Here is a 14,042-nt window from a genome sequence, read left to right on the forward strand (position 1 = left end):
ATGGTCAGGACGTGCAGTACCCCCTCCGAATGCCACTAAAACAAACACAAACAAAAACAAAAGGGAGGGTTGGGTGGGTAACTCCTATCTATGGCGGCTCTAGTGCAGTCCACATAACCTCATCCTCCAGCAGAGGAGGCGGCTCCGGTTCGGGGCATAACCCCCGCTCAACCCGCTGATCCCTCTGCTTTGGTACTACTGGACCGTGGATCATCGCTGGAGGTTCTGGGCTGCAGGCCGTCTCAGGAGGTTCATTACTGAGGAGCATCGCTGGAGGCTCCGGACTGGGGAGCGTCACTGGAGGCTCCGGACTGGGGAGCGTCGCTGGAGGCTCCGGGCTGGGCAGCGTCGCTGGAGGCTCCGGGCTGGGCAGGCGCACTGAAGGCCTAGTGCGTGGAGCCGGGACAGGTGGCACCAGACTGGTGACACGCATTTCAGGGCGAATGCGAGGAGCAGGCACAGGATGTACCGGGCTGTTGGGACGTACTGGAGACCTGGTGTGTATAGCAGGTATCACTTGTTCCGGAACTTCCACACACTTCTCAGGACGAGTACGGGGAGCTGACTCAGGTGGCACCAAACTGACGACACGTTCCTTTGGGAAAAACTTGTGCGTCCTCCACCAACTCAATAACGCTCCCATTTCTCCCTTCTCCCTCTTCTCCCAGATTGGCTCTGGTTTGCTCCTCGGCTCCGCCAACTGCTCCGTGTGCCCCCCCCCTGCCCCCCAAAAAATGTCTTTGGGTTTCTGTAGCCTCTCGTGCCTCCCCGGCAGGCTTCTATATCTGTCCAGTACTTGGCCCCAAGTCCAGTTTACCCTCTCTAGCCTCTCCTCCATAGACCAGGTATCCATCTCCTCCCGAGCACGCTGCTTGATCCAGTTGTGGTGGGCAGTTCTGTAACAGCTATCGTAGAGAGGGGACCAAAGCGCAGCGTGTTGAGTGCTCATGATGATAATATTATTATAACTCAAAATACTGAAGCAAAATAACAAAGAGGAAAAAAACGAAAGCGCACAGTTCTGTCAGGTACAGAGACTAAACAGAAAATAACTGGTGTTTTTTTTTCTCTCACAAACACAGGTGTGAAAAACCCTACTTAAGTATGATCGCCAATTAGAGACAACGAGGACCAGCTGGCTCCAATTGGAGATCATCCCAAAAAACAACAACATAGATAGAAATAGAATAGAAACCTAGAACGTAAACATAGAAATACAAAACATTAGAAAAATACAAAAAAAACCCTGTCATGCCCTGACCTACTCTACCATAGAAAATCACATCTTACTATGGTCAGGACGTGACAACGAAGCATTTGTGTATAGTGAGTCCGCCAGATCAGAGGCAGTAGGGATGACTAGGGATGTTCTCTTGTTAAGTGTGTGAATTTGACAATTTCTGTCCTGCTAAGCTTTCAAAATGTAACGAGTACTTTTGGGTGTCAGGAAAAATGTATGGAGTAAAAAGTACATTATTTTCTTTAGGAATGTAGTGGAATAAATGTTGTCAAAAATATACATAGTTAACTAAAGTACAGAGACCCCATAAAGCAACTTAACTAGTACTTTAAAGTATTTTTACTTAAGTACTTTACACCACTGCTCACAGAGAGAGATAGCATCAGAAATAACACAATTACCACGAAAACAACACATTAACTATCAGTACTAGGCTATAATGACACCATTAGGATATTATGTTGTGTTATGTAAGACAGGACAGGACAGGGTAGGGGTCTATCACTCAGACCTTTTTAGACCGACAGGAGAGGACCTGAATAGATGGCCTCAGACACACACACACAATGTTTGTTTGACTATCCTTGTGGGGACCAAACAATGCATTCCCATTCATAATCCTAATTTCCTTTAACCCCTAACCCTCAACCTCAACCTAACCTTAACTCCATACCTCTAACCATAAACCAACCCTAACTCCTAACCCTAAAACGAACCCCTAACCCTCATTCTGACCCCATACCTAACCCCTAAGCCTAAAATAGCCTTTTTCCTTGTGGGAACTGGCGAAATGTACCCACTTGATCCGAATTTTCCTTGTTTCACTTCTGGTCCCCACAAGGATAGTAAAACCAAAACACACACAGGAGGGGAGGATGTGAATAGTACACAACTGTGAGTGTTCCCTTTGTGGACTCTGGCCACAGGAAAGCAGGAGAGGGAAAGAGAGAAGAGACCTACACATTTCTTCTCTGAGAGCAGAGGAAAGGAAAGGGAAAGAGAGGAAGATGAGGGGATGTGCACAGACAGGCAGGCAGAGGTGTGAAAGGCATGACTGGTAGTCAATTTGATTGTCTCTCTCCTTCTCTCCCCTAGAGACAACTGAAGGTTCTCTGGACCTGTCTACACACGTTCCCACAAAACAACACCAGACACACACACTCGTCGCTCACACACAGCCACACCAGACACAGACACTCGTCGCTCACACACAGCCACACCAGACACACACACTCGTCGCTCCCACACAGCCACATAGACACACAGGACTCTAGTATAGGCCTCCCGTTTTCTAACCCCATCCCTAGTTCCTCTACACCTCCCTCTCTTTACACGTATTCTACCATTCCAATTCTCCCAATTCTGAATGACTTTCCTACCTCTTTCGTAACTTATTATTCACTCTTTCACAATTAACCCTCTCTTTTCTCTACGCTCTGCATCCTCCACTTTGTCCACTGTTCCCTCTTCTATATTGCCATTCCCTCTGAACTGCCTGCCCCTCTCACCCAATCTCTCCTCCATCTATCTACAGTCTGCAGCTGTTTCATTCTGTAAGGCCACATTAGCAACATAATAAATACAGGATATCACCAGTAAACACTTCCAAGAGTTGTTGTTATGCTTGTGTATGTTTGTGTGTATCAGTGTGCTAAACAGACTCTTCACCCTGCCTCCGACAGGTAGATTGATGACATCCTGGCTTTAGCTGCCTGCCAAGGTCAACTCCAGAGTCCTCTAGTGGGAGAGAGCAAGAGAGGAGAGAAGGGAATGAGGGAGGGAGATGATTGGGAGAGGGGGGCAAGGGGATAGGAGAGGGGGTGAGAGGGGAGGAAAAGGGGGGTGAGAGGGAAGGGAGGGGAAGAGAGGAGAGGGGAAGAGAGGGGGGCGAGAGGGGGAGGAGAGGCGAGCGGGGAGGAGGGGGAGGAGAGGTGGAGGAGAGGAGAGGGAGGCGAGAGGGGAAGAGAGGGGGGCTAGAGGGGAGGAGAGGGGGTAGAGGAGAGGGGGGTAAGAGGAAAGGAGAAGGGGGGAGGAGAGGAGGGGGGCAAGGGGATAGGAGAGGGGGTGAGAGGAAAGGAGAAGGGGAGGAGAGGAGAGGGGGGCAAGGGGATAGGAGAGGGGACGAGAGGAGATGGGGCGAGAGGGGGAGGAGTGGGGGGCAAGAGGAGATGTGGGGGGCGAGAGGGGGACGAGAGGAGATGGGGGGCGAGAGGGGGAGGAGTGGGGGTGAGAGGGGGAGGAGAGGAGATGGGGGGGCGAGAGGGGGAGGAGTGGGGGTGAGAGGGGGAGGAGAGGAGATGGGGGGGCGAGAGGGGGAGGAGTGGGGGCGAGAGGGGGACGAGAGGAGAGAGGGAGGAGTGTGAGGCGAGAGGGGGATGAGAGGAGAGGGAGCGAGAGGGGGAGGAGTGGGGGGCGAGAGGGGGATGAGAGGAGAGGGAGCGAGAGGGGGAGGAGTGGGGTCGAGAGAGGGACGAGAGGAGATGTGGGGACGAGAGGGGGATGAGAGGAGAGGGGGAGGAGAGAGGGGCCTTTGTCTCCTGTCCCCCCCAGCTCTCTCTCTCTGGGGCGGGTCCTAGATAGGTGGATCCTACTCCTTAAGGCGTCGCCTAGGCGAACAAGTGTGCTAGCGTACTCCCTTTAAAGACCTTCTTTTGAAAACTAGAAAAATAGTACTGTTTGTTTATTATGAGACGCCTTAGCCAGTATACACTTCCTCAAATTAGTCATAATTAATCTAAGATAACTCTCATTGAATAACAAAGACTTTATTGAAGAAGCCCTACTGTTGACCAATCACCGACGAAGGGGCGTAGACTTCGGCTATCAACTTCGGCTTTTTTGGGGTGTGCCTGAAACAAAAACGTCTCAAAATGTCGTCATAATATATGCACAAACTCTTCCGAACTGTTTCGGCTGGGAAGCATGCAGACAACTTTAGCTTCTCCGTAAACACTCCAGACCCCTCTTCTCCCTTCTTCCCCTACTCCTTTCTTCCTCACTTTTCTCCATACCTATCCCTCTGAATATACTAGACCCCTGTCCTCCTGTCTCCATCTATTCTCTCCATTCCTCTTCCATCCCTCTGTCAACACCCGCTTCTCTCCCTTACTCTCTCCTTACTCCCTTAGCCTTCTCCTCCACATCCCCCCTCCTCGTCTTTTCCCCCCATCTCTTAACTTTCTGAGGGAACACTCAGCGACTCATTGCTGAGAGTAGATGTGCCTTCTCTTCTTTGTTGATTTAGAGCGTCTCTACAGTATATCAACAAACTTCCTTGCTCTGTTACACACACACACACACACACACACACACACACACACACACACACACACACAGGCATACACACAGGCATACACACAGGCATACACACAGGCATACACACAGGCATACACACAGGCATACACACAGGCATACATAGGATGCTCCTCAGAGGAGGAAGGGAAGGACCATCCTCCTCAGTGAATAACATTAAAAGTGATCCTTTTTAGATAAAACTGTACTAAATATATTCACGTGTCACCAAATAATTTATTAAGACACTGTTTTGCAATGAAGATCTACAGTAGCCTCAACAGCACTCTGGTGTAGCCTGAGGACAGCTAACTTCCGTCCTCCTCTGGGTACATTGACTTCAATACAAAACCTAGGAGGCTCATGGTTCTCACCCCCTTTCATAGACTTACACAGTAATTATGACAACTTCCAGAACACATACTCCAACCTATCAGAGCTCTTGCAGCATGAACTGACATGTTGTCCACCCAATCAAACAATCAGAGAATTAATCTAGTACTGAAAGCATAAGCTACAGCTAGCTAGCACTGCAGTACATAAAATGTGGTGAGTAGTTGACTCAAACAGAGAGAAAGGCAATAGTTTAACAGTTTTGAACAAATTCATTTCTTTAAAAATTAAGGAGAAGCAAGAGAAGGAGAAAGAGAGAGCTCTATTTAGTTGTATACATTTTTTCACTTTCACTTAGCTAGCGAATACAGCTAGCTAGTTTAGCCTACTCAAACAGAGAGGGATGCTATGTTAGCTAGCTGACTATGGCTATCCAACACTGGAATTCTTCGAAGTCAAGGTAAGCTTTTGATTTGAATAATTTATTGCCACCAGGCCCGCTGGTGTAACTGCTAAACTGCTTGCTGCTGACTGTACACCATACTACATGATAGTAGCGGGTTTACTAACGTGTTAGTTCTAGTAGCTATGTTGACTATAACGTTAGCTAATATGGTGACAGCGAGGTAGGCTGTGTGTAGCAGTTAGCGGTTTTGATATAAAGGTTTGGTTTGGAAAGTTTTTTTTTGCCTCGTCACAAACAGCTGATGTGTGTTGTGCACTGAAGTCCACAAATGAAGGGAAAAGGTGAGAGGTGGAGAGCGCGTAGATGCGAGAAGTAATTATACAACAAAGGGATCATGCTGTTTGTATGTGGCTGCTATGAAAGTGAAGGAAACGTAACGAAATGGTGATAAACATACCTGAATTTGTCCAATAGAAACGCATTTGCAACTGTTTGGACTAATGATTACACCCTAGATCAGCTAGATGCAGGCAAGAATGTGCAAGGTGGTATTGAATGTGTCATTGTCTTTCACCTTGATTACTCAAATGTCTCTTGACCTGTGCACCTATGTTGTAAACTACATTCATAGGCTAGGTTGTAGCAACCTCATGATGGGTACAGGGAAAATGTGAGTATCATGTAGTAGCCTAAACCTATCAATGTTACATTGAGCTGAGTGAATGGAATATGAATGACAGTCATCCAATATGCTGTAATAGAAATAAGGCCATGCTCATAAAAACAATTATTGCCCTCCCTCATCTTAAATGTCACAACTGTCACTGATAAACATACGTACACACATTTCACTAATTATAGTTCCCAGGCAGGGAACGAGAGGGAGACATGAGAGAACAGTGAGTACGGGGGGCAGCATTAGAACATATGGCTAGCTAATGGTGTTTACATTAGAAAGACTGGCAGAAAGGCTGTACTTTCCTCTCCTCAGCTCTACTGGTGTGTGTGTGCTCTCATGTACTTTCCTTTCTTCAGCTCTAGTGGAGTGTGACAGCTAAATGGGAAGGTGTCGGACCAGAAGCAATAGGATTTAACTAATGGACACTGCTGTTGGGGGAGAGGAGAGTGCACTGCATGCTGTCTTTATCTGTAACACTGATATCTATGTGTTAAAGTAACACACTAATTATTTAGTTGTCATCTCTGGCCATTTGTCTTTGAGTTATACAGGGTTCATATGATCACAGACTTTTAAAATTGGGTTTTCCAGGCCTGGAAAAGTTTTTGAAAATTATAAAATCCCCAAAGTTTTGGAAAAGTCATGGAAATGTATTTAATCATTTCAGTTAATGTAATTTATTTCGGCAAAGTTTAAAAATATTTTATGAGTCAAATAAAAATCAACATATCAGACATGATCGGAATGACGCTTTAGCGCGTCGGTGCACATCACCTGCAAGTGTGTGAGACGAGTGGACAATTGCTCAAGGATAGATGAGATACAGTCGACATTACAGCAGCAGGTAGGCCTAGCCTATAAATATGATTGAGAACAGACTAATAACTAGGTAGCCAATTCAAAACATATCTTGTACCCTCTAAACGGTTTAGCTATTGTTTTCATCATGTCCCCAAAAACTTCCTCCCGAAACTCACAAATAAGGACATACAAAGTGGATTTACTTTTTTTCAACGATTCATATGATTTATATAAACTATTATTTTTGACGAAACAAACGATTCACTTCACAATTGAATTAGTTGGGATTCGGTTCAATCGTGATTAATCGACTCATATGAATCAAAATAATTTGTGAATCGCAAACACAAATTTTAGGAAAAAAGATTAGATGTAGTCTTTCTTTTGCATTATGTGGCTTCAAAACTTGTTTTGTAGATACTTTAAGTTGAGTTGGGCATCCAATGTAATGGACATTGCAACTCAATAGATACTAGTCAGCCTGCAAAGTATACACTTATAATGTAATGATATCGTTAGAAGTATCGGAGTCAGGCGCAGGGATGAGTACAAACAAAACGTGTTTACTCAAAACCACAATAAAACTTATCCTAAGGCAATAATACATGGTTGGGAGAAACACCTCCAACAACTACAAAACAGGAAACAATCACGGACAAGACAAACAGGGAAGCTAGAGGGTTAAATAATGAACATAATCAGGGAATCATAAACAGGTGTGTACAATTAAGACAAAACCAAACGAACAGGGAAACATAGATCGGTGGTGACTAGTAAGCCGGTGACGTCGACCGCCGAACGCAGCCCGAACAAGGAGAGGGGCCGACTTCGGCGGAAGTCGTGACATCTAAGGTAGTTAAGATTTTAAAAATGATTTAACTATAACGGGTACATTTCCTGAGTAATATTTGTGGACTTGCTTCAGCAGAATAAAAATATTTGTAGACTACCATAGCCATTTGATCTTTGAAATTATTTCAAAAGGCATAAAATGTATTAGGTCGCAATGTTTTACATCAATGGGTCAACCATCTTCAAGGAGAGCTAATGGGTGTGCAGGGTTTTGTTCCAGTCCCCCTCTAACTAACCACATTTTAGAAATGAGCTGCTCAATCGGACCTTGATAAACTGGCTCTGATGTGTTTCATCAGGGCTTGATCAAAAGCCGGCATACCCCTGTACTGTAGCTCTCCGGGTTGAGGGTTGACCATGCGTGTTTTATACAGATGTCTGACATCTTTGTTCATTGTGGGGGTTAAGTGCCTTGCAGAACGACAGGAGATGGTACATGGGATCAGAGAGCAGCCTCCCAGTGTCGATACAACACTACGCTTACTTTTTTATACACACATGTAGAGACGCCGCCAATTGTTGTTCATGGAAATTTGGTGAAACGTCATGAAATTCCATCTGTGAAAATGTGTATGAACCCTGGTTATAGGAAGAGCCTAGAAAACCTACAGTCATTTCATACTAAGTTAGTGAGGGTGAAGAAAAGGTGTTGTAGCTCAATCCCTTGGTCTGATCAACTGGTTGGTCCCCTGTGTTGGTTCATAATAGCTAGGCTAACTTAGAAATAGATATTATAGTAATTTTCATATAACTTGGCAAGTCAGTTAAGAACAAATTCTTATTTACAACGACGGCCTACCCCGTCGACACTGGGCCATTGTGCGCCGCCCTATGGGACTCCCAATCACGGATGGATGTGATACAGCCTGGATTTGAACCAGGGACTGTAGTGACACCTCTTGTACTGAGATGCAGTGCATTAGACCGATGCGCCACTCAGGAGCCCAAATGGAATGTAGTAGTTCTGGGAGATACATAAATGATTTGATACATAAATACATGCCATTCAGTTTTGGTCCCCTTGGTCTGGTCAGTACCCTGCATTACTGCTTTGAGAGAATGTGCATTTCTGTAATCAGGTCCCATGAGACCGTCTGGTGCCACTGAGACCTGTGAGTGAGTATGTGTGTGTGGTCACATGCTCACATGCTACCTTGTGTATTGTGTGTTTGCGGCTGGCCGCATGTGTTCAGGAGGGAGAAGGTGTTATACTGTACTGCGGGCCTCTTTCTTCACATCTCTATCGCTTTCTCACCTCTGTCTCTCTCTACTCTCTCTACTCTTGCTCTCAATTCAATTCAAAGGAGCTTTATTGGCATGTGAAACATTATGTTTGCAAGCAAAATAAACAATAGCCACAAGTCAGAAGAAACAAAAAACAATAAAACATGAACAGTAAACATTGCATTCATGAAGGTTTCAACAGGATAAAGACATTTCAGATATGTGTAGTGTTTTTAACAAGGTGCAGATAGTTGTAGTATGAATAGTAGGGGAAGATAAGTAAACAGATAAATTATATTTGTTGTATTTACAATGTTGTTTGTGCTCCACTGGTTGCACTGGTTTTTTTCTCTCTCTCTCTCTGGTTCTCCTCTTACTTTCCTTCATTCTTTCTCTCAGCCTTTCTCTACAGTATCTCTTTCACTTTAAAGAAAGGATCGAAGGAAAAGGAGGATCCATTGACAATGCAGGGCGGCAATGAGTTACCTGACTCAGTACTATTTCAATAATTGGCTACTGCTGCCCCCTTCTGGCCAAACTGAGACACAGCAAAACTAGAGGCCAGAACAGAGAGAGGGCTTTTCAACTGATGTCTAGCATCATACGTGATTGTGTTTCTATGTGACTTGTTCAATGCTCATTGAGACAATGAAAATTCATACTATACTAATAAATGCATCTTTCTTTCTTTCTTTCTTTCTTTACCTCCCCAGGTGGATAATGCTAAGATCCTCCACTATGTGGGGGCAGGGGTAGCGTTCCCCACCAGTATGCTGTTTGTGTGTCTGCAGTCAGCTCTAACCTACAGGCTGGCCAAGACTCAGGGAGAAAACAGTCTGGCTCACCTACGACTGGGCATGACACTACTGGCCTTCATCACGTTGGTGCTTAGTATCCTGCAAAAAGATATTGAACCGTACTCAGTAAGATCTGTGTTATCTTCACAACCAAGGCCCTGCATAGACTAGCATCCTGTCCAGGGGGTGTACTTGTAGGTCAAGCTGTCTCACACTACAGGAACAGGAGATAGACTCCCACTCTTATGAGCCGCTCCGGCTCGCACAAGCAAAGGCTACTACAGATGTAGGATCTTAATTTGATCACCCTGTTGCAGGAGACCTTTCCTGCAATGCAGAAAATGTCTAACTTTTAGTGTATTTGAGGCTTAAAAATTATTCTGAAGTTTGTCATTTCCACTTGATTCAGACAGAATGTATCGACCCCTACAAAAATTTCCATTAATTATATAATAATTCACATTTCCTGTTGCGACTGGCTCAAATTAAGATCCTACATCTGTACCTATCTTCACAATCAGAGAGGAGAGAGGGAGGAGTAAGGGAAGATGGAGAAAGAGAAGTGTTGTTGAAATTGAGGGGGAATGGGGGAGAGAAGGGAAGGAACGGAGGGATGGAGAGCAGGGAAATGGGGAGGATATCTCCAGTAGTGCATAGGGGCTAGGGGTTGATTTGGGACTTGGCCATCCTCTTCTCATGGCAGTCAGTCTTTATGTCAATCAGTCAGTCTGTTAGTTGGTCAGTCTGTAGTTGTGCTCCTTGACCTTCCTGCCTTTAGGTGGCGTGTTCTTTGTCCAGGAGAGCTTCGTCCTGCAGCACGCGTCGGCCATCTTTGAGTGGGTGTTCTGCGTCACCATCATGCTCTTCTACGGAACCTTTGCCTTCGAGTTTGCTGGTGTCACAGGAGATACTGTGATGGTGCTCGCCAGAGGGGGAGCCCTGGGGCCGAATGGGAGAGACCACAAAGTAGAGTCCCTAGGAGGTCCCATTACGCACCCCCCTGAGAGCATGTCAATGCTGTAGTCCCTGGGAGAGAGGCCAGAAAGCTGGCCTGTGCCATTATCAATCTGGGGTAGGTGGAGGGACTTTTGTGTATCCATCGCTAATACACCAAAACTCCCCCATTCCAGGGTGTGAAGTGGACTATGCCAATGCCACATATAAATCAGCGTTGGTGGAATGGATTCTACCATTTCCACCAGGCCCGGCGGTGTGGACACCATGAGGGAGAGATGTGGGTTCGTACTGTTCCCATGTCCCCAGCCCTGTCCCAGCCTCCAAAGACCCTGCTTGTGTTTGCACATCACTAATGAACCATAATCTTATTTTCCTTCATTCCCTGTTTTCCGGCCAAAGGAGCCTCATCACTCATTACTGGAAGTGATCCTGGGGCCGCTGTCATCTCGACTCAGATTAAGAGAGGAGGGCAGGCCACCAGATGGCTATATCGAGAGTGAAAGAAAGAGAGATGGAGTGAGACGTCATGGGAGTCAGGCTGAGAGAAAAATAGAGGACCGCATTAGAGAAGAGAGCTGCTTGGGAGAGCTAGGCCTGTGCAATGTAGAGCCTAATCCAATAAACAAAAGCTCTTGAATTGGCCAAATACACATTTATTTTCAGAGACTGTTAGCGAGCAGACTTTGATGTTTCCCTCTGTGCTAGAGTCCAAACGAGACAATGAACCTGCCATCATTCGTCCTTTAAAACACAACAATACCGTGAGAGCCGGGCCTCATCACACAGCTCCCAATACGTCACATGGAATATTTGGAATATTCAAATGGTTAAAATGACCCCCTTCACATGTAGCGAAAGACTGAGGACTCACTACCATGAATGTGTTGATGACATGGATGCTTCACTGATGAACAGTATACTGGTCAATGAACCGTGGTTTTAAACCAGGGAATATCTGGATACCAGTCTTACCTTATTTTTCTACTGATGCTACTTAAACATTGCCTTATAAAGCTGTACATTGGAATGCAGACTGTAAAAATATACATTTTCCTTATGATTATTCGAGACAATTGAGTATATGAAAAGCCAAACCTCCAATAGTATTTTATACATAATATCCCAAACACTTTTATTTTCTACATGTTGACTGTACGGTTCAGCCAAAACGTATGGATGTTGGGTTCTTCCAGTCCTCTTCTCCACTCCCAACTGTAAACCAGCTAATACCAGCCAGAGCTCTGTCTGGGCTGATCAAGATAAATCACAGGAATCAGAAAAGTTTCAGTCTGAAAAACAGAGGACCAGAATCGAGAATCTATTTCTAATCGCAGAAACAACTTCTCTGCTCCTTATTTCACTACTTTTCTTTTTGTCAGGCTGGGGTTCAATCGGTTTCTGTTTCAGTCAACAACAGTTTTTGTTTTGCAAGGCGACAATGTAGTGTTGAATGCTGAAACTAGGTTACATAACAGTACGCTTCCCAGGTTCTCTTCTTGGTCTTTAGCCTATCATGGCATAGGGGCCTAAAGGGAACAGGATGGAACTGCTGCTTGCTGCTGGTCTTCTTCCAAAGAATGTAGACATAAACCATCCGTATCCATTCTCCCGACTAACTGCACTGTGTCAAACCATCCAGCTGCCTTTCAGATCTGTGCTAAGAGATCTTAAAATGCAATTATACGTCTCCACTGTTTCAATGCTGCCTTATTAGCTTCAGTGTCTGTGGATTGCAGAAAGACATGTAGAGCATATAGTTCCATTCACAAGTGTTTCACATTCACTTCAGTCATTACAAAAAGTGAATCTGAGCAAATTTGAGCAAATTGGACTGAATGGAGTCACTGACCAATGAAGTTAATCTAATAGAAACCCAGTAGTAGACAATGGTGTTTGTAGAGGGAAAAAGTGGTCCATTAGCCCCTCCTAGTGGAGACACAGATTACTGCACAGAGCTCTATGTTGTTCCATAGACCCCTTTCTGTGTTTGCAAACATTACCTCACGAAGGAGATGCACACAAGTTGGTGGCAGAACACAGGGGAGTTCTTATAGAACAGCAGCAAAAAAAGCCTCTATTGACATATTGCTTTTGAGTGCATTTCACACTACTTTTGGATTATAATTGGATTTAAGGCTTGTATGAATGTCCTGCTTAATATAATGTTTGTCATTATCGCAAATCAACTGGATTATACTTAAAAAACCCTTCAACATCAACCAGTAAAATGGCTCGTTGGCTTGCTTTTGCTACTGCCTATGTCAATGAGCGTTAGCATTCTAGCTAACAACTGCTGCATCCAAAATAGTTATTTTGCGAAGATCACAACCAAATATAATCTTAGCGACTGTTCAAGCTAGACTCAAGCATATGAGAAACCCAAAAAGTAATTTTGTTTAGAAGTAATAACTTACATCTAGGCTATGTTGAATTGTTTTCAACTACGAAACATGAAATGTTTCCCGTTGCATGCCTTAATGAATATGACCCTTGTCAATGTTCTGTCTCTATTGACTGATCTACCTTCAAACATTTACCTCTCAGGAATCTGTTGCATCACCAGCTGTCCACAATCAGTGACTTAACGAAACTGTTGTCTTTTCTTCACATTTTAAAATAAATTGTGTTTATGTTGGGATGTTTTTATATATTCAATTGTGTTTTAGAACTTGTTTTGACCAGTGGGTTGATTTTACATTTCAATGTTAAAGTGCCATTCGCTCTGTCCATATTTGACCTGATTGGTCACTTGCCATGGTTCCATTGGTTCTATGTTCTATGCAGAACCATATCTTTACATATGCTTTTTCCTAGGTCAACATTATACCATATAAATAGTTGCAGTATTGTAAGTGCTTCATCCAGACACTATCAATACAGTTTGGTTACCTTTATTTGTACACCCAAAGGTGTACACACACACACACACACACACACACACACACACACACACAGTAGAGAACATTCCTCTATCTAGCTGTTGTCCTCATTTGTATTTAATTGTGGTCTTACCTAGCTACAGACAGATAACTAAATGAGTGCCATACTCTACTGAAACGCAAAAAGATTACCTGGATGTGCCTTTATTTTGATGAAACCAAAGAAAGATATGTTTTAAGGTGGAAAGTGTCTGTCATAATGAGAGAAGGAAGATTGTTTGTTTGTATATTTGCCTTAAATTGTTCTACAATAAATCTGTAAAAGTGTTCTTGTCCCCCAACTCTTACAAATGTCCTTCTTGGGAATGAATGTTCAACATTAATATATTCACTTTAATAGCGATACTGTACATATATACTTTGCATACCAAGTCCCTGAGGACTCTGTGGATATGATAAAACCAAAACACCATGCATAACAACCCAAACAAATGCTCTATACACAGTTTTCTATGTTTTAAATATTTTTATTGTCAACAATTATTTACATTTTCAGGTTTCTTTGCCAACTGTTACGACTTTG

The 14,042-nt window shown here is 44.2% G+C and overlaps 1 protein-coding gene across 1 annotated transcript in view; it reads left to right on the plus strand.

The window, feature by feature from the left end:
- Positions 1–11,150, plus strand: part of LOC115153384 (transmembrane protein 150A) — a 92,488-nt gene extending 81,338 nt beyond the window's left edge. The window contains exons 7-8 of the mRNA XM_029698784.1: positions 9,540–9,717; positions 10,402–11,150. Coding sequence (XP_029554644.1) covers positions 9,540–9,717; positions 10,402–10,646 — 423 coding nt within the window. The 3' untranslated portion in view covers positions 10,647–11,150. The remainder of the gene's footprint in view (positions 1–9,539; positions 9,718–10,401) is intronic.
- Positions 11,151–14,042: the final 2,892 nt, after the last annotated feature.

Source organism: Salmo trutta, chromosome 18, assembly GCF_901001165.1.
Source record: "Salmo trutta chromosome 18, fSalTru1.1, whole genome shotgun sequence".
Classification (NCBI taxonomy): Eukaryota; Metazoa; Chordata; class Actinopteri; order Salmoniformes; family Salmonidae; genus Salmo; species Salmo trutta.